This window comes from Armigeres subalbatus, chromosome 3 (assembly GCF_024139115.2).
Source record: "Armigeres subalbatus isolate Guangzhou_Male chromosome 3, GZ_Asu_2, whole genome shotgun sequence".
NCBI classification, from domain to species: Eukaryota; Metazoa; Arthropoda; class Insecta; order Diptera; family Culicidae; genus Armigeres; species Armigeres subalbatus.
The window spans coordinates 247,302,925-247,329,577 of record NC_085141.1 but is presented as its reverse complement, the minus strand read 5'-3'; the positions used below and the strand labels follow the sequence as shown (position 1 = coordinate 247,329,577).

The 26,653-nt window shown below is 44.8% G+C and overlaps 1 protein-coding gene across 1 annotated transcript; it reads left to right on the top strand.

The window, feature by feature from the left end:
* Positions 1–4,231: 4,231 nt before the first annotated feature.
* On the top strand, positions 4,232–25,143 carry LOC134222389 (uncharacterized; the record flags this gene model as incomplete). Its single annotated transcript, XM_062701542.1, has 6 exons — positions 4,232–6,852; positions 18,173–21,077; positions 22,597–23,978; positions 24,042–24,165; positions 24,228–24,407; positions 24,466–25,143. Coding segments are annotated over 6 exons (7,509 nt in total), but the record flags the coding sequence as incomplete, so codon positions are not given.
* Positions 25,144–26,653: the final 1,510 nt, after the last annotated feature.

Sequence of the window (26,653 nt, the reverse complement as noted above, 5' to 3'; positions counted from 1 at the left end):
ATTGTAATTTTGGTATTACCATGACCATGTTGATTAAATGCCGGTTGACACTACCTACATGGCCACGAAGGGCACGATTTCAGTGTGACTGTTGATTAAAGCATTTTGCATAACACGTTGTTGGTAATTCAAGCAACTATTTCAAAGGTACAAATTATTAGTTGCTTCGAAAATAAAACACCTTGTTAAAGGTTGTTAAAGATCAAAAATTCTTACCCTTTTAAGCTGAATAAAAACCGGGAAAAATTGACAAAATTCATCGGGAAAAGCGGGAAAAAACCGGGAATTCGAAAATCGTATTTCAGTGGCCACCCTGTATTTACCACCTCAGCGTGTTAATCGGTGAGCAGCAAGCCATGATTCGTCCGATCTCGGTGGCGTGCACACGCACCGATGGAGAGCTGCTGTCATGGCATTTTCGCTGCAGCCATTTGGTGCCACACACATGCGAAACTGCATGGTTCTAAAGTTTCATATTGATTGTTGGTGGTCCGAAGGTCCGAAAGTGTTATATACCATGTGTTATATACCACCCATAGTGTTATATACCAATCGACTCAGCTTGACGAACTGAAGTGATGTCTATATGTGTGTATTTGTACAAATTTTGTAAACACACTTTTGGAAACTTAGCATCGTCCAAATTACTCGCAAGCGCAACAGGTTCCATTTAACGGGGAATCCTGTTCCAGTAAATGCTATTAACAATTATTCAGATCGAGAAGTTATGGCCAAAATACTTTGTTATGTCCAAAACACGATTAAAAATACTCATATAGGGTAAATCACTACTTGGGCCTATGGACCCGGTTCCCGGCTCACTGCACAGAAAACGAATGATTTATACTGTTTGGAAGCCGTAGGTTCAGGATTGATAATTTTTAAAAAGTCTCCCATTTATTTTTCATATTACTCAATATTTTTCAACCACTTGTTTTACTCCTAATTGATCCAATTGCAGAAAATAAAAATGTAGATTTCAAAATTTCGCTCTCCGATGCCACACCACTGAGCCGGGGTGATTCTTTTCACTTTTACAAAACGGTATAATCGAATAAACACCTACCTGAAAATCGTCACAGTGCTCGATACAACCATTGCTTGAAGCTGTTAATCACCACACCATAATTCTAAACACACGCACTTCATTTCTTCCTAATTTTTCGTTTCACTAGAATTTATTTAAACATATTAGAATACATTTTAAAATGTATCCTCAAACCGAACAAAAATTCACCTCGGCCCAAGAACTTCTAGCCGCACCGTGCTGCCAAAAGGCCAGGATTATGAAAATGATCCTTCATCGTTAATAGGAAAACTGTCTAATACGTTGACGCTATCATGTTATTTATAATTCTCTCGAAAGGTGAAAAGGTGAAAAAAATATTGTTTTAAAGTATTTGGAACAAATTTGAATGAGTAAATATATCTTCTCAACCAAATAAAAATTATTATGACTAATACCATCTGGCATCTTGTTGTCGTGGAACGTGCATATTTTTGTTTACGTCGCATTTTCTACCATCCCGAGAGAGAATGAGAGTAAAATGTTGAGAGATTGAGTGAAATTTTGCTTAGGCCGGGAACTGGTTTTTTGTATGCCGGAATGGGAATCGCTATGACTGGAATGAGTGCTGCACCTTGTTAATTTAAATCAAATAAAAGCTTTTTTGAACGATATTTAGCACGAATATCTATTGTTAAGTACAAGTGAACATCAATGCAGTATTATATAGCCCACAAAATTCAGGAAAAGTTGCTTCCTGTCATAAATATCAATTAAATAATGCAGTCGTACGGAACGTTATAGACGGAAGCGGAGACAGCAGACCCGCCTTTTTCAGGAGAAGAAACGCCGCCTGGAAGAAGCGGAGTGCGAGGAGATGGAACAGCTGTGCTGTTCTCAAGATACACGCAAGTTCTATCAGAAGCTCAACGCATCCCGCAAAGGCATCGTGCCGCGAGCCGAAATGTGCCGGGATAAGGATGGGAGCATCTTGACGGACGAACGTGTGGTGATCGAAAGGTGGAAGCAGCACTACGAGGAACATCTGAATGGCGCTGAGAGTACAGGCAGTGAAAGTCAAGGCAGCGGAGGAGATGACTACGTCAGTTCAGCGGACGATGGAAGCCAACCAGACCCCACCTTGAGGGAAGTTAAGGATGCCATTCAACAGCTAAAGACCAATAAAGCAGCTGGTAAGGATGGTATCGGAGCTGAGCTCATCAAGATGGGCCCGGAAAAGCTGGCCACTTGCCTGCACAAACTGATAGTCAGAATCTGGGAAACCGAACAGCTACCGGAGGAGTGGAAGGAAGGGGTTATATGCCCCATCTACAAGAAAGGCGACAAACTGGAGTGTGAGAACTTTCGAGCGATCACCATCCTTAATGCCGCTTACAAAGTGATATCCCAGATCATCTTCCGTCGTCTGTCACCATTAGTGAACGAGTTCGTGGGAAGTTATCAAGCGGCTTCGTTCACGGCCGCTCAACAACGGACCGGATCTTTACTATACGGCAAATCCTTCAAAATGCCGTGAATACCAGGTCCCAACGCACCATCTGTTCGTTGATTTCAAAGCGGCATACGACAGTATAGACCGCGTAGAGCTATGGAAAATTATGGACGAGAACAGCTTCCCTGGGAAGCTTACCAGACTGATCAAAGCAACGGTGGATGGTGTGCAAAACTGTGTGAAGATTTCGGGCGAACACTCCAGTTCGTTCGAATCGCGCCGAGGACTAAGAGAAGGTGATGGACTTTCGTGCCTGTTGTTCAACATTGCGCTAGAAGGTGTCATGCGGAGAGCCGGGTGTAACAGTCGGGGTACGATTTTCAACAGATCCAGTCAATTTATTTGCTTCGCGGATGACATGGACATTGTCGGCCGAACATTTGCAAAGGTGGCAGAACTGTACACCCGCCTGAAACGCGAAGCAACAAAAGTTGGACTGGTGGTGAATGCGTCAAAGACAAAGTACATGCTTGTGGGCGGAACCGAGCGCGACAGGGCCCGCCTGGGAAGCAGTGTTACGATAGACGGGGATACCTTCGAGGTGGTCGAGGAATGCGTCTACCTCGGATCCTTGCTAACGGCTGACAACAACGTTAGTCGTGAAATACGAAGGCGCATCATCTGTGGAAGTCGGGCCTGTGGAAGACGGGCTCCAGAAGAAACTGCGGTCGAAAAAGATTCGCCACCGCACCAAATGTGTCATGTATAAGACGCTTATAAGACCGGTTGTCCTCTACGGACATGAAACATGGACAATGCTCGAGGATGACTTGCAAGCACTCGGAGTATTCGAGAGACGGGTGCTTAGGACCATCTTTGGCGGTGTGCAAGAAGACGGTGTGTGGCGGCGAAGAATGAACCATGAGCTCGCCCAACTCTACGGCGAACCCAGTATCCAGAAGGTAGCTAAAGCCGGAAGGGTACGATGGGCAGGACATGTTGCAAGAATGCTGGACAGCAACCCTGCAAAGATGGTGTTCGCTTCCGATCCGGCAGGTACGAGACGGCGTGGAGCGCAGCGAGCGAGATGGGCAGACCAGGTGCAGAACGACTTGGCGAGCGTGGGGCGTATCCGAGGATGGAGAGATGCGGCCTCGAACCGTGTATTGTGGCGTTGATTCAGTGTTATCTGTTTAGATGTTAACTAAATAAATGAATGAATGCAGTCGTACGCAAGTTAGGCCGGGAATGGGGTAAGAAACCCTAGGTATATTTTTTAATATTTTTTGCTCGAGAAAGGCACTAACACCGCTAGGTGTATTAATCATGGTTTTTCCGTTCATGATTTCGTCCAACAAATACAACTGTTTACAAATTATTCAATATATCTCTCTGACTTACAACTGAAGATATCCTGCAACAAATGTACGCAATGAATTGTTATTAAATAATTTCCGGTTTCTTTCTACGAACAAAATGTCATAAATCAGTCAAAAAGGCGCTTGATGCCGTTTTGCAGAACCCAAAACACTTGTTGCTTTCAATATATATATTTTTGTCGAATGAACTTTATTCCTTGTTTTTGTGCCCACGGAATTATCAAACATTGTATACCTACTAAATTTTCTCTTGTTTCTCTTTTCATACATACAGGACCTTCCGGTTACACAGCCATGTTCCACCACGTGGACTGATGCATCGTTGAACATCCATTAAGCGGGTCACATGAACACTGACTCCGTTGCAACACAGCTGCCATTCGGGCCTGCTAACTCTGCACGCCTCCTGTGGACCACCCAAAAGAGTCAGATTACCGCTGCGCCCATCGTCACTGCCAAAGTCGTGGGAAGCTGCCTGAAGAATCGTTCTGCCCCCTGATGCATAAGCAACCGCTAGTAGCACACTGTCGGGAGCAGAGCTTGTTGTTGGACAAACGGGTCGCAGCCGTATCCGCATGCCGCCAAAGTGCTACGATTCCGACGTTCTTCAGAAAACGGATTTTAAAGCAGCCAAGACTGGAGCAACATAGTGACGATAACAAGTTAGAGCAGATTGAGTCAGTCAGTGTAGGGGATGAAGGAGACTCTGAGGTGGATGAAAGTGAATCTGATTCCGATTCCAATTCTTCGGGAGAAGATTGCACCTCTGTAGAAGAGATTGGAATCGAACCTACAGAAGCACAGAAACCGGTGGAAATTCCAGATCCAACAAAGTTTTCGGTGTTGAAACAGGAAATCAGTGAATATTGTGCAGTTCAGGAGAAAGTTCAAATAATCATTTCAATGCTGAAATCGAGAGCTCAAGAATTGGAGAAGGACGACGAAGTCAATGAAGTCTCGAAAGAAGAACAGGAGGCAAAGGTTGAACCGAGTGAAGCTGAATCTTCAGTGAAGAATGAACAACCAGATATCGAGATTTCTGAGTTAGAATCGTTGAATAAATATTACGAGAACTCCGATGAAGATGATGTGGAAGTAAGTGAGCAGAAACCAAAAGATGAGGATGATTCCGATGTTGAACTAGTTGAAACGGTTGACTCCAAACCGGATGTAGTTATCGTTAACACAAGTGCGCTCGACGACGAAACCAAAGATGAAAAGCTAAACGTGTTTGACTCCAAAGAGTGTGTTCTACCAACAAAGTCCCTGCGAGATATCTCCACAACGGATTTGTTCGATCCTACATTGAGTACAATAAAATTGGAACCGATAGTCAAAAAGTGTTCGGTGGTTGATTCACTATTCAGTAGGTTCAATTTGAAAATTCCTACTTCTCCTCCGAAACCAGCCACGACAACAGTAGACCTCGAAAACGATGAAGCCACCGGAAGGTTGCGTGATCGTCGGAAGATTTCTGTCAAACGCAATTACGCTGAGGAGGATGAACCGAAAAAAGTACGCCCGTCGAAAATATTCGACAAGATCCACAAGCAACTCAATCTTGATCTCGAGAATTCAAACTCCAACTCGTCGACGGAGTTCTACGGCTTCGACGAAGGTGAAGTGATTAAGCTTGACAAACCAAGCGTTCCCGGTCTGCTTCCGACACCGATTGTCAAAAAATCCCGCCCCAATGCACCCTTCTTAGCGCCCGGCACTATAGCCGAGGACATCAAGATCGAAAACCGCGATGATCTCTTCCGTGAAGAGGGTTTGATCTCGTTTGGGTCGCTTCCACCGCGACTCGAATGTCCTCGGCGTCCGGATGATATGATCCGGCCTAGGACTGTCGCCCAAAAGCGGATTCTACTGCAGAAGAAGAACGATGTACGCTATCTTATGATTGATAACGAGTCGAAGATCTTCAACGAGATCGAGAAGCGAGGCAAAAACATCGACGTCGAATTGGATCAGGAACGGATGCAGGAACTGCAGGACCAGAACATTCCTTTCACCAGGGATACATGGAAAGCGTTATCTTGGTTGCGAACCGAAAAAGGGAAATACTTCTTCCAAACGGCGAGGATCGACAATCATTATATCAAGCTGCCCGGCTGTAAAGGCAATCACCCTGCCAAAAGACTGGGAAGAAAGCAACACTCTACTCCGACCACAATTAGTCGGAAACATGTTTGCCATTGTCCGGAGTATCCAGCAAATGTGAATCTCGATCTCAGTTTAATTGAACCTCCGGAAACGAAACCCATAAAGTTAGAACCGGAAGAACCTTCCCCGGTAGAACCAGAGCCGGATAAGAAATTGCTCTGTAACCCCGCACAACTGCCAGTCCGATCTCAGCCAGGTCCGCTGTCCTCCAAATTGCGATACGACTATGAACTGCTGAACCGCACGGAAGACGGCGCTTATCTCGGTCCCCTGGAACTGTTCCAAATGCCAAGTGTTCAGATCGAGGTGTTTCCGCGCATCGATCGTCCGCTGGATCCCACGGTCAAGCCCTATCTTAAAATGATGCTTCCGTTTCATGGAATCACCGAAAAATGGGCCCGTTTTGCAGTATCCACGCTGAAAACTCCTGACCGCAATGAGGAGGACATCCCGGAAGAGGATCGGTCGTTCTCTTTCACCATGCCGTACCTGAACAACCAACGGAGGATCCTGATTCGCCGCCGGTTGGTCCCAGTGGACCCTCCGAAATCTGCAGCCGAAAGTTTGGAGAAGTTCGAGAAGGAAATGGAGGAACCTCTTGCGTTTCGCAAACATTTGGATGATCCATCGGAGGGGGACGAGGCGGAAATTGATCCCGTGGAAAGAGAATGCGCCGACGTCTTATCGGAGCTGACGAACGCGGTTGCCATTGGTTTGGCGGGGGATGTTTTCGTTGGGGAAGATCCAGACTGTGACTACACCAAAGAAGACAAGCCGATGGAGCGATCGGCTGGTCAGCAGGACTCGGTGAAAAGCGTAGAGAATGCGGCCAAGTCGAAACGGATGCTGTAAGTATACTTTGTTTATAATTATTTTGTGGGGATATTATTCGATGGCGATTGGTAAGGTAAGAACAATCGAGCGCAGATAGTGCTGACACTGCTGACAAAGTCTCTGATAGGTTTATGGCAAAACTAGTGGAGTTGCATTTTCAGGAGGGCGATTTTCTTTCAGTTTCCTCGAATGTTTATAGCCCCTTTACATATTCGCTATTTCTAGCGGACAATGCACTATCCGACGCCGCTGTCTAAAAATAGAGCAAAGAAATTGCGAGCTTTAATATCTCAAAGATTTACTCAAAAAGAATCCTGGAATATGGTTTTAGATTAAAACTTAAAATATTAAGCTTTTTTTTTCTTTTCTGCTAGTGCATTATACTGACACTGCGTCTCTTTGATACTATTCCAGCCTCGTTACACAGCACATGTTTCCGAAATGGACAAGTTGATATCGATCTAAGATACGTAAATTCTCCTCCTTTGACTTTGACCAAAAGACTTGAACGCTCGGAGGCTTTCAAGCATCCTAAAAGGAGGCTTTCAAGTCTCCTGAAAGTAGGATTTCGAGTCTCTTGATGAGAAGCTTCCGAGCATCATGAAAGGAGGCTACCAAGTATCTTAAGAGGAGGCTTCTGAGCATCTTGAAAGAACGCTTTTCAGCGTCTTGAAAGGAGGCTTCCGAGCCTATTGAAAGGAGGAGATACCCCCTGGGCCAGCGAAGGTACCTCCAGGGGTACATGTACCCCAGGTTGAGAACTACTGCCATAGAAGATGATAGACCCCCCCCCCCTCTTAAGAAACATTTCGTGTTTCAAAACAGACAAACTTTGACTACTTTGGTAAAACGGGAAGTCCGATTGAGCTGAACTTGTGAATATGGACTTTTTTCAAGGAGATGAAACTATTGAGCACTAAAAAACGTTTTTGAAATTCGAAAAGTCGATTTTCATTTGCACCCTACTATGCACCGTCGATCCATTGGACATCATTCGTAATAATGATTTTATCACTCGTGATGCCTTTTGGCATGCATAATCGACGTAGCTCGTAAAATTGAACTTATAGTCGCCCAGATGCTTTACTGCTCTCACGGACTTGACTGTGCAGGTCCCTACCTTTATCTTGGAGTAATTCTCGCTGAAACCGGGCCACTATTTGCACGAGGTTCTTAAAAATGCCTAAATTTATATTCTTTCGAAAGCTTTCGGCGAGTATATAAAGGATCCGAGTTAAATTCTTCAGAAAGATGAACCCTTCGTTAGTTATACACGAAATCCTTTTAATGGACCCCTCGATTTTTGTCAGTTCATGACTCACCAAAACCGTCATAACTCCAACATTTCTCAACCGATCATAGAAATCAGCATATCGTTGGAAAAAGGAAGAGTGTATCCTCAATTTGCAATAATAAAAATATAAGCAGCCATATTGAATTTGGCCGCCATCTTGGATTTCTTTTTGAAAACTAATTTTCGGCCAGGTTTGCAACCACCAATTTAGAATACTAATACCTCGATGGAAAGCTTAGCTTATATTGTGTATTGTGTCCGAAAATCTCAGGTGTATGTTTTTTCTTTCAAAAGTTATGTACGATTTACCAATACCAAAATTCTTGAATTATTTAATACAATAACTTGAATACGGCTCTGTTATGCTCAAAACTTTTGAGCCCTTCAAATAAAATACTGTTGTAGATATGCTTTTCATTTTTGAAACATATTTGGCTTAGAATAGTGTATGAAATCAAGGAACTGACGTCGTAGTATCATATTAACCATAAAAATAATGTTCGTTGGTCAGATGGGCCTTCAAAAAATAATTTGGTAAATCGTACATTACTTTTGATAGAAAAAACATACACCTGTGATTTTCGGACACAATGCACAATATAAGCTAAGCTTCCCATCGATGTATTAATATTCAAAATCGGTGGTTGCGAGCCTGGCGGAAAAATAGTTTTTAAAAAGAAATCCAAGATGGCGGCCAAATTCAATATGGTTATATTTTTATTATTACAAATTGAGGATACACTCTTCCTCTTTCCAACGATATGCTGATCTCTATGATCGGTTGAGAAGTGTTGGAGTTATGACAGTTTTGGTGAGTCATGAATTGACAAAAATCGAGGGGTCCATTAAAATGATTTTGTGTATAACTAACGAGGGGTTCATCTTTCTGAATAATTTAACTCGGATCCTTTATATACTCGCCGAAAGCTTTCGAAAGAATTTAGGCATTTTTAAGAACCTCGTGCAAATAGTGGCCCGGTTTCAGCGAGAATTACTCTTGGCTTCCTGCAACCCACGACTTCCATTTTGTGGTGTGCTAAGGGATCTTTCACTAATTACGTAAGCACTTATAGGGGGAGGGGGTTGTCATTTTCTCCATATAAACAAAAAATAATTTGTATGCAAAAAATCTTACAATCCCCCCCCCCCCCCTTGGGGCTCGAAAAACACAGAAAAAATGCTTAAGTAAACGCCAACCTCCTTGAGTTGAGACTCTGCTAATCGCATTACATAATCCGCGAATCCGTCTATTTTCACGCCGCCCGGGAGATTTAAACGTAATTCTCCGTCATACAGGATATACCACAGTTCCGGTCCGACGATCGATCTCTGTGGAACACCTACTGACACCTCTATCGACTGCTGACCAGCAACCACAACAAGATCCTATTCTGAAAATAGCTTTTGAGAATTCTACACGGATTATCCGGAACTTGCAAGCGGTGTAGTGAGTCAGCAATAGTTGCCCAGCTTGCGTTATTAAAAGCATATTTTATATCTAATGTAATTAATGCACAGTACCTAATACCCTTTTTTTTATTTATAAACACGCGCTATCCTAGCCGTACCCTTCACCGATGGAATTGCTTCAACGGTAGAACGACCTTTATGGAAGCCATACTGGTTGCTTAATAGGCAGCCAACACGTTCCTTTTAAACTGACAATCTGTTCAGGATCACCCTCTCCAACACTGTACCAGTTGTGTCGAGCAGGTAGATTGGTCTGTATGCCGAAGGGTCTCCCGGGGGCATCTCTAATAGCACCACTTTCTGCCGTTTCCAATGATATGATATCCATCATCCAGGCACCGTTGGAAGCAGCTCCTGAACATATCCGAATTTTCAAGAATCGCATGTTCAAGGCCTAGGCTTGGGACCTGGTGCCTTGTTCGTCTTAAGTTTTCTTGCAGTGACGATAAGCTTGTCGTTAGTCACTAGCAATCCCACGTCCACTGACTCGTACGGTGTAACGGGCCAGTGTGATGATTCATGCATTGGAAACAACCCTTCGACGATCCTGGTTAACATCTCCGAAGAGTTTTCTGAAGGTGTGCTATTAGTCCTAGCCATCACTATCCTGTATGCATCCCCCATGGAGTGTCATTAGTCATCCGCCTGCAGTTTTGAACACCTGGAGTCTTTCGATCCTGTCCGCCTCGGTTCTAGCACGTCACAATCTTCTTTTAGTTCTAAGACAGGTGCTGCGAAGATCAGCAATCGTGTTCGTCCACCAATAAACCGGTTTGAAGTTGCCGCTTGGCTTAGTCCTCCTTGGCATTGTTACGTCACAAGCTCGTGTTAGGACATCAGATAACTCGTCGCCGCTCAGGCCAAGAGTCCGATTTTCCGTGCTGCGTCCGCTTCCTCCTGGTGGCTGGTCATAGCCTCGTTAATGACCTTGGTCAGAGTGGGGGCTATCCATTTTGATCTCGTCTGACGCTTCCTCTACCTTACCACGTTCCTCTCTGTCGCCTGCCCCTGGCGATCTATGGGGCGACCGATTGAGGTCACTTCGTCTGGCAAAAGGATCCACCTTGTTGTCGGACGCTTCACATGATTTTTTTGTAGTGACAAGCTGTCATCAAACCCTACAGAAGTAGTCGCCTATGTGATCCCCTGGTTATCTATGCTTGCCGAGGTAACAGGGAGGCCATGCGAGGGTTGACACTTGCGTGTTCAGAGCCAGATCAGCGCTAGACAGGAATTATCATCTGAGCCTACTTCCACCCAGTTGGCAAAACTGGGTGGCAGGATTGGACGGCGTGCTATAAGGCCCGCCATGGTTTCATGGGACGGACGACAGCCTAGCCATTAGCCTACTCGCCGTTTCAGGTCGGTGTCATCCGCCCTTACTAAGAGAGTAGAATGTCTCGACTGCCAAGCCTCACATCCACAATACACCCAGGTTTTTTTTTTACACGGTTGGAATTCTTTAATTTCTCGGTTAACCCGAACATTCACAGCTTGTAAAATACCACCTGAATTTTCTTTGATTTTTTGTGAATTTTTTCGTGGGGTTAACTCATTGTTTCATTGACGCTGAAGGTCTTAAGGTCACTCCTGACGGAATCCAATTTTCAAAGTACTCGCGTTTTGAAGGGGACACCATTCGATACGCAAGCAACGCACAACTGTCATTTTTATTTTTTCACGCATGCTGCGACGCAGCAAAGCGGACGAAATAAAAATGACAGTTGTGCGTTGCTTCCGTATCGAATGGTGTGCCCTTGAAAACGCGAGTACTTTGAAAATTGGATTCCGTCAGGAGTGACCTTAAACGACGAAAACCAAACCGTGTAAAAAAAAACCTGAGTGTATAGCAAAAACCAAAGCAAAGTCCATTAACACCACAATTAAGACTTAACTGGCATCAGTCTCGATGCGCTTTTCAGCGCTCCTAAATCACTATAAAATATAATGCAGATAACAAAAATGTCATAGAAGCAATAGTGAACACCGATATTGCAACAAAAAAGGAAGTGTTTGGTTCTCTGATTAATAAAGATGATCGGTAGCCCATTTGAGGGCAAGTCTGGGATTTTTAGGAGCTGCCATAGATTATGCAATGCTTAGAAGGAGAGGGGGCGTTTGCGAAGGGGTCTTGCAATAAGTGTTACGTGCCGTCATACGCATATTTGTCCCATGTTTGCTGGTATTTCTTATGTACATGGGACAATTATGCGTATAACGGCAGTGTTACATATAAAAAATTCAGTTGCATCATCATTGGCGTAACTAGCCTTCTTTTCAAAATTCACGAACATTTTACCACCACATTAAGCTGTCTTATCGGTAATATTATACAAAGCTAAAAAAAGACTTTGAAGTATGCTCATTTAAATATAAAGTATTCAAATATGACTTCAAAGTGCGCTCTTTCGTGGGAGAATGGGACTACACACAAAAAGGAGTAAATATTATGCACAATTATGACTATGTTTTATTCATTCATGAAAATAGGAAAAATGTGTAAAACTTATGCCTTTTATGCATCAAATTTTACTCCTTTTGTGAGTAGTCCCATTCTTGAGCTTGAGCTTGAGAGCTTGAGCTTGATTGACTGCTCGTAGTTGCTACTCCATTATGACCAGATCAGCTGTTCTTGCACAGGGAACCAACAGATGTTTGCTTGGGACTAGCACACATCTTCAATGTACAAGTACTGGTGATCTCATTTGTTAGGTCATACTGGCGCCTGCCACGTCAGAATGCAAGTCAATGTAGGGAAGGGGGAGGAAATGATGATGCAATCACTCGCCCACTGCAAGCCGAATATACCTCTGCACTTGCCACGAGTTCATGCGGAATTTGTTGAAATTTCTGGGTTAGGTTGGAGAGGCAGAGGTCCGTATTGGTTAACGAGCTGCCAATGTGATAGATAGGAGAAGGTAACTGATGGAATTTCTAATTGGATGTAGGAAACGAGCTCTAGAGTTCATTTCCAATTCTAGCAGATTACTGTTAGAATACTGAAGTTGAAGGTATAGGAATAGTAATGGGAACGGAACAGAACATGAGAAATAAAGAGAAAGATACAAAGTAGGAGAATGGAACGGACCTGGGATTGAACCCACGACCTCCTGCGTATGAGGCAGAAGCAGTAGCCATATGACTACCAAGCCCGCTCCCTTTTGTGAGTAGTCCCATTCTCCCGCAAAAGAGAATACTTCTCCACAAAAGAGCATACTTTCAGTTTTGCGTGTAAGACAACTGCTGATCAATTACACTTATCCATATTCTCTTTTCTCAAGCACGTGCTTTATGCTGTAGCCCACAGTATCGAAGTGCGTTTGATTACCAGCAGATGATTGCTGCAACGACTCAAATTGATAACGTAAGGGGCAAGCCAGAGTAAACGCGACGAGCGATGCGATGCGACGCGACTCACGTAAAAGAATAACAATAATTATCAACAGTTTGTCAAATTACACTGTCGCGTCGCATCGCACGTCGCGTTTACTCTGACTTGCCCCTAAGGCTATTGTGTTTAATTAAGTGTAGTAGCGCTAGAGTGTTTTACACGTCCGCACTTACCGCAGTGCGAATATTGAATCCGACCACTACCTCGTTGCAGTATGCCTGCGCTCAAAACTCTCGACGGTGTACAACACGCGTCGAAGTCGGACGCCGCGGCTTAACATTGGGCGGCTACAAGACGCTAGACGCGAAGCAGCTGGAAGTGGCACTCCCAACGGAAGAGCAGCTAGGCGCAGCGTCTCTTGAAGATGGCTGGAGAGATATTCTATCCGTCATTGGTAGCACCGCAACCGCTGCACTAGGCACGGTGGCCCCGGATCAGAGAAACGACTGGTATGACGGCGAATGTGAGCAGTTAGTAGAAGAGAAGAATGCAGCATGGGCGAGATTGCTGCAACACCGCACGAGGGCGAACGAGGCACGATATAAATAGGCGCGGAACAGACAAAACTATTTTCCGGAGGAAAAAGCGTCAGCAGGAAGATCGAGACCGTGAAAAGGCGGAGCAACTGTACCGCGCTAATAACACACGAAAGTTTTATGAGAAGTTGAACCGTTCACGTAAGGGCCACATGCCATAGCCTGATATGTGTAAGGACATAAAGGGAAACCTTCTTACAAACGAATGTGAGGTGATCCAAAGGTGGCGGCAGTACTACGAAGAGCACCTGAATGGCGATGTGGCTGACGAAGATGGTGGTATGGTGATGGACCTGGGGGAACGCGCGCAGGACATAATTCTTTCATTCATCTCCAGGAAATCCAGGAGGAGATTGGCCGGCTGAAGAACAACAAAGCCCCTGGGGTTGACCAACTAAAGAATGTGCACAGCAAAAAGTGGTCACCCGAAAAATAGTGTTACAGGAAGGAATTTAAATAAAATTCAACAACATAACGTTTATTTCATAGAAAAACAAACTGAAATTGTCATACATATTCAGTGAATTTGATATTTGATATTTTGTATGCAAATGCCCGTACCTTTCTCTTAACACCATTCATGAGGTTTTGCACGGCATCATCCGTCACTAATATGGCAGCCTTTTGCCAGTTACGCCAGAAGCTTTTCTCATCATTTGCTAAATTATTTGTTTCTAGAAGATTCCTTTTAACCAGGGCCCAGTACTTTTCGACTGGACGGAGCACAGGCGAATTTGGGAGGTTGAACTCCTTCGGGACAACATTAACGCTATTAGCAGCGTACCAGCTTTGAACCAGTTTTCCGTAGTGACAAGATGCTAGACCTGGCCAGAACCTTCATGTTTCCTAATAAATGGCAATAGTCGTTTATTCAGACATTCGTCAACGTAAATTTGCGAATTTATAGTACCGATTGTGACGAAAATGTCGCTTCTTAGACCGCAGCCACACAATGCTTGCCATACGAGAAATTTCTTTTGCTACTTCGACAGTTTTTTCTGCATAAAATGTTCCGCAACACCTCTCCTTTGATTCGAGGTATAAAATAGTAATCACAGATTTAGCGATATTCAACGATTTTGAAATGTCGACATATTCGGATTTTCCACCTTTTGTGCAAATTAAGTTCGCGCACGTGTTATTGATTCGAAGCCATTTTTCAGAACAACAGAGGCATGTTGGAAATGACATTTTTACCATTTCACACATACATTTATCTTCATATTAAGGTGTTCGTATTAACTATGCATGCACTGAGAAAACTGTGTTGAACCATTTTCGGTGACTACTTTTTGCTGTGCACATTCTTTACCAGGAGAGCTATTTAAACACGGTGGTCAGGCACTGGCTAGAGCGCTGCACTGGGTCATTACCAAGATTTGGGAGGAGGAAGTTTTGCCGCAGGAGTGGATGGAAGGTGTCGTGTGTCCCATCTTCAAAAAGGGCGATAAGCTGGATTGTAGCAACTACCGTGCAATCACATTGCTGAACGCCGCCTACAAGGTACTCTCCCAAATTTTATGCCATCGACTAGCACCAATTGCAAGGGAGTTCGTGGGGTAGTACCAGGCGGGTTTTATGGGCGAACGCTCCACCACGGACCAGGTGTTCGCCATTCGCCAAGTACTGCAGAAGTGCCGCGAAAACAACGTGCCCACACATCATCTATTCATCGACTTCAAAGCCGCATATGATACAATCGATCGGGACCAGCTATGGCAGCTAATGCACGAAAACGGATTCCCGGATAAACTGACACGGTTGATCAAAGCGACGATGGATCGGGTGATGTGCGTAGTTCGAGTTTCAGGGGCATTCTCGAGTCCCTTCGGAACCCGCAGAGGGTTACGGCAAGGTGATGGTCTTTCGTGTCTGCTATTCAACATCGCTTTGGAAGGGGTAATACGAAGAGCAGGGATTAACACGAGTGGTACAATTTTCAATAAGTCCGTCCAGCTATTTGGCTTCGCCGACGACATAGGTATTATGGCACGTAACTTTGAGAAGATGGAGGAAGCCTACATCAGACTGAAGAGGGAAGCCAAGCGGATCGGACTAGTCATCAACACGTCGAAGTACATGATAGGAAGAGGTTCAAGAGAAGAAAATGTGAGCCACCCACCGCGAGTTGACATCGGTGGTGACGAAATCGAGGTGGTAGAAGAATTTGTGTACTTGGGCTCACATGGTGACTGCCGAAAATGATACCAGCAGAGAAATTCGGAGACGTATAGTGGCTGGAAATCGTACATACTTTAAACTCCGCAAGACGCTCCGATCGAATAGAGTTCGCCGCCGTACCAAACTGACAATCTACAAAACGCTCATTAGACCGGTAGTCCTCTACGGACACGAGACCTGGACGATGCTCGTGGAAGACCAACGCGCACTCGGAGTTTTCGAAAGGAAAGTGCTGCGTACCATCTATGGCGGGGTGCAGATGGCGGACGGTACGTGGAGGAGGCGAATGAACAACGAGTTGCATCAGCTGTTGGGAGAACCATCCATCGTTCACACCGCGAAAACTGGACGACTGCGGTGGGCCGGGCACGTAGCCAGAATGTCGGACAATAACCCGGTGAAAATGGTTCTCGACAACGATCCGATGGGCACAAGAAGGCGAGGTGCGCAGCGGGCAAGGTGGATCGATCAGGTGGAAGATGACTTGCGGACCCTCCGTAGACTGCGTGGCTGGCGACGTGTAGCCATGGACCGAGCCGAGTGGAGAAGACTCTTATATACCGCACAGGCCACTTGGCCTTAGTCTGAATAAATAAATAATAAACTGCGCGGTCACCTCTGAACGCTCCATCAAACTCTTGGGGGTAATAATCGACGATAAGCTCACCTTTGGTAGCCACGTCAATTACTCCTGCAAGCGTGCCTCCACAGCAGTGGCATTGTCCCTGATGATGTCCAATAGCTCTGCGCTTTATGCCAGCAAGCGCAAGCTTCTGGCTAGTGTTCCTCTGTCCATACTGAAGTATGGGGGGCCAGCTTAGGGCACGGCCCTGCGTATAAACTGCTACATAACGAAGTTAGAAAGTACGTATAGGCTCATGTGCCTAAGAGTTGCGAGCGCGTACCGTACCGTGTCGCACGATGCACTTTGCGTCATCACCGGTATGATGCCTGTTGACATCGTTATCGATGAAGACATAGAGTGCTTCGAAATGCGCGGCACGAGAAGCATCCGTAGGACTGTCAGGTTGGCCTCAATGGTGAAATGGCAGCGTGCGTGGGACAATTCCACTTAGGGTAGATGGACACATAGGTTGATACCCGAGATATGTACGTGGGTCAAGAGGCGCCATGGGGAAATCACTTTCCACCTGACACAGGTCCTTACAGGCCATGGTTGCTTCAGACAGTATCTACACTGGTTCGGACACTCGGCCTCGCCCGTGGCGCGTGAACTCGAGGAATGTCTCGTTCAGGCGCAAATAAGAGGTGGTCCAAGGGTTCGAAGTCGGCTTTATGGGTCGTACCGGTGCCCTGTGGTCGAACTCGATCCTTTCATCGAACAAGTGGCCGCGCGAAGAACAACATGGTATCGTCGCTTCCGCGGCGTCGGTCAACCGGGCAGGTTCCGAGCCCGAGGACGGAAAGGGGTCCTAGTCAAGGCTGGGACAGGCGTAGGCATCGCGTCGGCCAGTCCCTCTGTGTGTTGGCGAATAGGCCCTATCGCAGAGAGATCAATTTGAGGTGCACGCGGCATCATCATTCTTGATACCAGTCGTGCAGGGGGAAGCAGGCGCGAAGTCGACCCTTTCCACCTTTCGAGGACATAGGGCGTGGTAAGGCCACCTGAAAAGCCGGCAATACGCTGGCACGATACCATGGTGTTCTTCTAAAAAAGCGAGTCACGATGTTCGGTTTTGCAAGGACACGCAGCTAACCTCGAGGGTGCGTTGTGCACTGGCCCCCTTTGAAGCATTACTTTCTGGTTGTACCGAAGGGACGATGGGCTTGGCGCCAATGGAAACGGTTTAGCGGGTCGGGGATGTAGTCCTGCCTCCCTCGTTTGCTGATGGAGGGGGTCCCTAACCCCGCACTTCCTGGACGTCCAACCCAGGATGTCTGTTGAGCAGATTCCTCCTTCATTACTTAGGAAGAAAAAAAAACACACACACTTACAGACATCACCTCTGTTAGTCGAGCTGAATGGATTGATATATGACACTATGAGTCTCCGGGCCTACTGTATACATACAGTTGTTGTACAAGAAACTCGATTCCGACGGCAATGTTTCAAGCATTCGGACGGGAATGTTCCAGTGAATCCGACGGACATTTTTCAGAGATTCCTTCGCAAATCTTCCAGGAATTCCAACGTGAGTGGTTCAGGGATTCGTAGGCAATAGTCCCGGGATGTAGAAGCAAATCGACCCCAAATTAATCCTCCAGGGATTCCGAAAAGAATCCTCCAGCGATTCCGGAATCTTCCAGGGATTTTTTTTCTTGTGTTTACCATTACTGAAAATAATATTTTCACTCGAACAGTCACCATATCTTACCTTGCCATCGCCATCAATACATCCGGTCCATCGCCTAAATCGTCTATTCAAAATGTATCCTATTGTCACCTCTCATTAAACATTTTACACTGTAACATCTTTAAGGTGTATTCTTACCTCTTCCAGCCGCGAAATGAAACGCCTGAATGCAAAAATCATCGAAACCATTCCGGAGCCAACGCCGCACCCGACCGAGGACAGCAAACCGCGCTGCGACGAACGATACTGCGCCCGAGGTTGCATCTGTGATGTTTTCCACGCCAAGCATGGAAACGTGACTCGGACACACTGCAGCAAGCTGGATTGCATTTTTGGGTGCCAGTGTGGATACGAAAAGAAGCGTTGCTTGAGCAAGGACGTCAAACCCGACATCAGCGAGGAGGGTTTGTCGACGCTAACCAACGAAGACGTGAAGTACCTGCGAGAGAAGGCCACCGCGCAGCTGGCCAAAGAGGAGCGCGATTTTACTCCAACTGTGATAATGACCAACAATAGTACGGTATTGGTCCGGGATACGGACGCGGAGACAAGGAGGCACAAGAAGAAGCCCAAAAAGTATGAGGACTATTACAATGAAAATAGTGTGAAGAATCTGATGAACGGCATTGTCCCAGCAGAGGAAGAACCTCAGGAAACCCCTGTTGATCGTTGTAAGACAAGCTCTGTTGTTGGGAACCAACCTCTAACCCTATCCGATCGAATACGCCATACGCACGTGGTACTAAATAAGCTGCAGGATATGGAACAAATCGAGCCGTGGTGTATGATCCACTGTCTGTACCGCTGCTACTGCCATGGCAATGCAACCCAGGGAAAACCGTTCAAATTCAACGAGGAGAGTGACATTGTGTTACCAACGCCAGTTGTTCCGCCGCCGGATCCGCTTCTGGTGACATACGAACCTCGCCGTAGGCGCCTGTACTCATTCGAAAAAACGGAAACTACAATTCCAGAAGTCAAAGAACCCTTCCGCAAGCGGGATAGCTCAGAAGAGTCCTACAAACCGTGGAGCGAAAAGCGAAAGAAAAAGAGGAGAACAGTCGAAGATCATCAGTCCCCTGCAACACCGGAAAAGAAGACCAATGAAGAATCTCCACAATCCTCAACGAGAGTTTCGATTGAAGATCTACAGATAAACGATGGTCAAACATGCCGACGAGCGATTCCGGCCAATAAAAACTTCTACAAAACAAGAAATTACTACAGGAGAAGTCGCTACTTGAAGGAAATTGAAGAATCAAAGCGAAAAAATCCCAACGCCGAGAAGCGACTCCGAGAGCTACTGCAGAAGTGTGAGAATACATTCTTCGAAGAACGAAAACAGGAGCTGGAAGAACTGGCAAGGAAGGCTATGAAGAACCGAGAACGTCAGCGCCATTTGAGCGAAGGAGAAATGGATGTACGGTATGCGAAGGAATCTCCCAATGAGCCGATTTATTACGACATCGTAGGAACGGATGCAAAAATTAAGCAGAATGTTCTACTCGGGCCTCTGGTGGACCTGAACAAGACTTTGATCTACTGCGGCAAGAAGAAGTATTATGTGGAAACCGATGCGATAGCGAACGGAAAAATCAACCCTGTCAGTATTGCGCGGAAGTTTAGAAGAACTGTCTGCATTTTCAAGCGCGTGGAGAGTGATTCGCGAGCCAAACCAATAACGTTTAGCTACAGGAACGAAACGATCATGTTAAAAGGTCGCAAGTATCGATTAAGTGAGCCATACGAGCAGCGTGCAAATGAGCACATCGATTTCGATTGTGAAAGTGATGATCATGATTCCGCTACTTCGTTGGCTACCTTGGAGTCTCCCACGACCAGCGCCGACAAAGACGATCCCCAGAAAATAATGCTGGATCAGGTGAATTCCGACATAATGCACACTATGCAGCACATTCGAGAGATGATGCGGAAGAATACGACACGGCTCAATCCTCCCAAGAAGGGTATCCTTTATTTATACCGATGGGAGAAGTTTCTACAGGCGTTCAATGAAGATCAAATAGAAGTATGGGATGTTACCTTCCAAAATGGTTCGGAATTGGTAATTCTGACTACGGAGAACACCAGAAAGAACGCTCCGTCGTTCAAGAATACGAAATCAGTAAGACTCGCTCGGAAAAGCACCTTCGATTCTCGTGGCATATCGCTTCTCACCAAAATGGTCCTGCAGCAAATCGACAATCGCGAAACGAACAAGCTTTCTTTGGTTCTTTTTGGGACCGAAAATTATTGGCGTTTTTGTGGGTTCATCAAAGCCGACAGTGACTTCGTGGATAAGGGCTGCGAAGTTCGTCCAACTCCGGTTTCCCATCCGAAGCTTGCACCAAAAATTAATCGCTATTTCGAAGCATTCGTTGCCAATAGGAAAAAGAATGAAGAAGTGGCGCAGAAAACTCTCCTACACCCGCAACCCAAACCGGTTGAAGTTCCAAAACCAATCAAAGAGGAAATTCCAACGGAACCGACGACACCGACACCCACTCCAGTTATTATACCCTCGGCGATAACAATGGTGAAATCCAACATTAAACTAATGGAAACCAAAATCAAGGATTTCAAAAACATTGCAATCCCGAACGTGGGCATGCGACGGTGGTTCATGCTGAACGTGAAGAACGATTTCAGCGACATTTACTTGCCAAGCTGGAAATCCTGTCTCACCTACAGTCGTATCAAGCAGGCCATCGAATTAGCCAATCGGTACCGAAAAACCGTGAGGCTAACTTCGATTGTGCAGAAAAACAATCAGGAGGACATCCTGCCTCAAATCTATGCCGCACCTATGCAGGGCGAGTGCATCTTTCTGGGACCGTACAGCTACACGCAAAACTTTGACTTGATCCTGTGCCAGAACGTGGACGGCCGGATGTTCACCAGGGAGGAGTACGAGCGTAACAACCACATCGTACGGACAGAACAAACGACCGGGTCGTGGCTGTATATGAAACCGAATGTCACATCGACCACAACATCGACGGGACTGGTTGCGGAGCAAGAGTCGTCGCAGAAGCAGTCGGAAGAAGTACATGTAAGTTGGTCACGTTTTGTTATACAAAAAAGTAGATTTACAAAAAAAAACAAATTAAACCACCTAGTAGTGGTACTGCCTTCCTCGTATTCAGTCAAGACACCAACCTTTTCGATTTGGTTCACCATTTTCTTTATAACTTTTGAACGCAATGACTGATCGTTATCAAATTCAATAGCGATCGACAAGGCTTTACCACCTTTGACCGTACAGATCGTAGTTGCACAAAGCAGAACAAAACATTTCGGATAATCACGCGGTCGATCTGCGTGCAGTTCAAAACGCGATGAAACACGTACTAATTTATTTTCTTTACGGCCGCGCAAGGCAACCAAAACATTTTGGGTGATCGCGCTCTGCGTGCAATTCAAAATGAGATCAAACGAGCACTAATCAGGCCGCACAAAACAAAAAACCCAGATTAATCCACCTAGCGTTGGTGGTGCCTTTCTCGCATTTAGTGAAGACACCAACCTTATATGAGTTTATATGGTCCAATGTACCATTTTCTTCATAACTTTTAAACGCAATGGCCGATCATTATCAAATTCAATAGTGATCAACAAGGCTTTGTCCCCTGTCGAATAAAACTTGTTGCGAGAAAATCGGTTAAAGATTACTATACGAAAAGTTGTCTAATGTTTTTTATAGCTTTTGTGCACACACATACACACACACATACACACATACATACACACGGACAGACAGACATGTGCTCAGTTTGTCGAGCTGAGTCGATTGATATATAACACTATGGGTCTCAGAGGCTTCTATAAAAAGTTCGTTTTCGGAGTGAAATGATAGCCTTTCGGTACAACTTCTTTGTAAGAGAAAGGCAAAAACATTTTTGATGATCGCGCGAGTGTTCTGCGTGCTATTCAATACACAGTAAAACACGTACTAATTAATTAATTTTTCGGCCGCGCAAACCAAAACAAAGGATTTCGCGCGATCGTTCTTCGTGCTGTCCAAAACATGATTAAACGCACACTAATTAATTTACTTTTCGGCCGCACAAAGTAAAACAAAATATTTCGGAGGATGACACGATCGGTCTGCATGATGCTCAAAACACGATTAAACGCGCACTAATTAATTTTCTTTCCGGTCGCACAAAGCAAAACGAATCATTTCGGATGATCGTGTGTTCGTTCTGTGCCTTTCAACACCGAATCAAAAGCAACTTCTTCTTCTTCTCTTCATCACTTCCTTGCTACATTGCCAGCTGGCTAAATCATGCCAAAACATAAATGGGCCATCATGGGACTGAATGAAGAATAAAATCCAGATTTTAACGCAGATAGATTTTGCAGGGCTGTGCAGAATTATTTTTCTTTTCTTTATCTTTATCTTTATTGTTGTTTAATAAGATTTAAAGGAAAGTTTAAAAAAATATTCACATGAAATGGCGCAATGAAAATAAAAATAAACGGCGTTTGTTTTATTGCACTCTGAAATACCTACAGCAATGATTCTGAATTACCTTTTAACATCAATCTTGTTCCAAAAAATCTTCCAGTTTCAGTTCTCACCAACATCAAGCTCCCCATCTGCCTCTGACACTCACTCTAACGATAATGATTGTGTTGTTATCGATGACGAAGAGGACACCGTTGAAGCGCCTGTCGCCACGCCAGTTCCAGAGGAAGTAAAAGAGAAGACTCCCGAACCTTACTCCAAACCAGAAGAACCACCGTCCAAGAGTCAAAACAACTGCCAGCTGGAATCTCTCATCCATCAGCTCTATAATGATTCCGATTCTGATGATGACGCTCCGTCGGAAACATCGTCCACCTCCAAAGCTACGACGAGTTCCACCACAATTACAGCCAATTCATCAGAGCGCCAGAATCTTCCACCAACCCCACAAACCAAAAACCAACTGTCGCTGCTTGTTGAAAAAACCATCGCTGAAAGCAAACAGCTGCAAATCAAACCCCCTGCAGAACCTGCACCTCCACCGGCAAAAGTTCCTCCCATACCCGTTCGACGGATGTCGTACGTACCGGAGCCTACTTTCGCCACACCAGCGGCCGTCGTCGAGAAGAAAAGGATGCAAATACCGCAACGAAGACTATCTTACATTCCAACAGCCACCACAGTTGTCTCCTCCCAACGCGGTGGTTTTACAAGACTAACAGAATTGTACTTGAAGCGCAAATCCACCGGAACGACGGAAATTCAAATCCGGCCTGCAGTCGAAGAGGTGAAGAAACCTCGTGTGTCACTGCCTGCATCGGTTCCTCCTGCAGAACCTACGAAGGTTCCCGTAGCCGAGGAGATCGTGTGCTTAGATGACGACGATGATGTTTCCAACACCACACCCAACAATTCCAATCAGTCATCGGCTCCAAAATCTAAAGCGCCCTCCTGTACGACAGTTCTCAACAGTCAGCAGGCAGCAATAATTGCCAGCAAGATCAACCTTTTGAATCCCAGTCAAAAAGGAGTGGTCTACAATCCGTCCACCGGAGTGCTCCGCATCAAACGGTCCCTGATGAATAGCCTGACGGAAGGCACCAGCGTCACAATTCCAAATTCGTCGAGCTCTAAACCGGTCTCCAATTCAACCATCGTCAGCCAACCGTCAACTTCATCCAGTGCTAAAGTTTCTCAGAAAACATCAACGGTTGTAGCTAGCAAGCCGGCCCCTAGCTCATCAAAAACTCTGCCAACGACCACCGACAAGCCATTGACCGTTCCAGCAGTCGGAAGACAGAAGCACATTGAAACACCGAAGGTGCCAACAGATGGGGTGCTTCGTAGCAACATCCCTGGCCTTGGAGCGGTTCCAGTATTGTGGTCCAGCAGTGACATCATCATCAAAGTGCGAGAACTATCCGTCAAGCAGCAGTTCGTGCGACTTGCTAATTTTGAAGCGGCTGTCGTTCTCTTGAATCGGTAAGCCCTACCTAGAATTAGTTTATGGAACCTTTGGTAACTTTCAATTCCTATTTGATTCAGGTTCATTCGGAAGAACACATACACTTTCAAACCCTTTGCGTTGACCATTGGATGGAAGTTCGAGGCTAGAGCCGAGTCGCTGCCGGCGCAGGAGCAACTCATCAACACCATCAACCTCAGATGCGTAAGCAAATCAGATTCGGTTGTAAATTTGTCAGAAGCTGATTTCCACATTTTTAAACACAGGTCGTCACCACCGATGGAGTTATCGATCTGTACAAGGCGAGTGCAATCATCGCATTCCAAAATACGAAGCCCAACTTCTACGAAGAATTGCTGCTGCTACGCCTTTCGATATTGTGCTGCAAAAAGGAGCAGTACGAAGAGGAACAGTGCCATAAATACTTTGAGAACATTTTCATTAAGGTTGGTGTTGAAAATGCACTCCAACTCGGAAATCCGATCAAACTTCTTCCCATTTCAGGCCACCAATGCCATCAAGGAGCTATCAGCCGCATCGGAAGCCCTGACGGCGCAAAGTGACACGCTTCGCGAGCAGCAAAAGGAACGCCGCGCCCTGCTGGACAAGCTAACGGCCAGTCAACCGAACCACGAGGGGCAATCGACATTGCAAATGGTGTCAAAGCGAGTTGCCGTTCCGAAATCCATACTGGATCGTGTGGCCAAGCCTGCCTCGGCTGGGCCGTCAAGTTCATCAGCGCCGGTGGCACCAGCGGCTAGCCAACAAAAGGAGTCTGTGATTGTGCTGGATGATGATTAGACAGAGAATGATTTATTTTATCGTTTCTTGCGATTGAAAGGTTGACAGAAATTCATCTCCCCAGGGGAAGGTGGACTAAGCGTTATTTAATGGTAGATTGAACGAGAGTGTTAGAGTAATTGTTACTATCTTCAGTTTTATTTTGAAGCATTATGTCGAATTTCGTTTAAGACAATTTTTTGTTCTAAGAATCGTTGCCCACACAAATATTCATAGGGAGATTTTAACTAAATTAAGCGTATCGAAGTTGTACATAGGCAAAACTGAGAAATGGGATCTCTTGGCGTCAAGCACACACTAAATTGTCTCGTTTAGATAGATGTATCACTATTAGCAAGCGATAGCAATTGCATCACAATATAAAACAAAACAAACTTTAAATTTGTGTTCAAAACATATTCGTAGATGACCATTCCTTATTTGTTATACCGTGCTGTGCCCTTATTCCAATCAGCGCCTAATTCCGTTCACGCAAGACAAAATGATAAATAATAAAGAGTTTTTGTCTAAAAACAACAGAAAAATATCCTTGTACTTTTCTATGGTTATGTATGCATGAAATGAAATGAAAACCAGCGTCATTTATAGCGATTAATAGTGAAAATTTAAACAAAATTTGTTGGTCGTCACTACGAGCGCCATTTTGACTGTTTTCATTAACCCACTTGCTAAGAACGTCTGTCATAATATTTAAGCATTTTTAAGTGAAAATTTGCCCTGGATTTCAAACACAGCAGCATAACAAGACAAAACAGGTAATATTATAGCGTATTATCAAATTGTTGTCTGTATTTTCCCGATAGAAAATGCAGAAAAGTGCAAAATATCTTGACCGGAATAAGGGTACATCTAAATCTACTCGTTCTTTATTCCGTTCATCGGGTTTGGAGGATGGATTCTGAAAATTCCGTGTTTGAGAATATAATCAATGGCAAGAAAAAATACATCGTACATGAAACCATATGAATGGTGAACATTTGAAACTTTATCCCGCAAGCAGGCAGACCGAAAGGAACGACTCTACGCGAAAAGGTTATGGGACCTTTTTCAACTCGTGCCGGGAAAATATAGTTTTTTCAGTTAATGATTTAATGATGATTTATAAAGTTAATGCTGGAAAATGTTGAGAAAGGGTTTTCGAAGAATACGGACAGTTTTAAACAGCACAATCCATTTAATAGTGGCGTTCTTGTTTAAAAGCTTTATCCGGAAATTTCTTGCCTATATAAGAAAATATCTTTCATTGTTTGTATTTAAAATTTGGAAGGAAATTACATTTTAAGCTTTTTATTTGCAATAATATAATAAATGAAAAGATGGATTTGTGAGAAAAATGATGCCTGGTATTAGCATCTCCAAGAAATCAAATGTTTTTCGGGTGATTGGAATTAGGAACACGAATGAACGGAATTAGGAACAATGCCATTTCAGGCGATTGGAATTAGGACCGCATAATTGGTCAATTTTGTTTTCACTATTGGAGCCTAAGTCTATGAATGTATCCCAACATATTTTATTTTCAATTGTATATAGAAAATAACACTATGCAGCGAAATTGCAGCTTCAAAATACTAAACGGCTATTTTTTAGAGCTTTTAGACATAGCGCTTGTCTTAGGTGAACGGAATAAGGGCACAGCACGGTAGAGGCAAAATAAAAATTTAATACCATTTACCACTGAGGCACGGCAAATGCTGGATAAAGCATACCATTGATACTTCGGGTACCTCATTTATTTAGTTTACATCTAAACAGATAACACTGAATCAACAATTTGACACTACACCCACAACACACGGTTCGCCGCATCTCTCCATCCTCGAATGCGCCCCAAGCTCGCTAAGCCGTTTTGCACCTGATTTGCCCACCTCGATCGCAGCTGCGTAGAGCT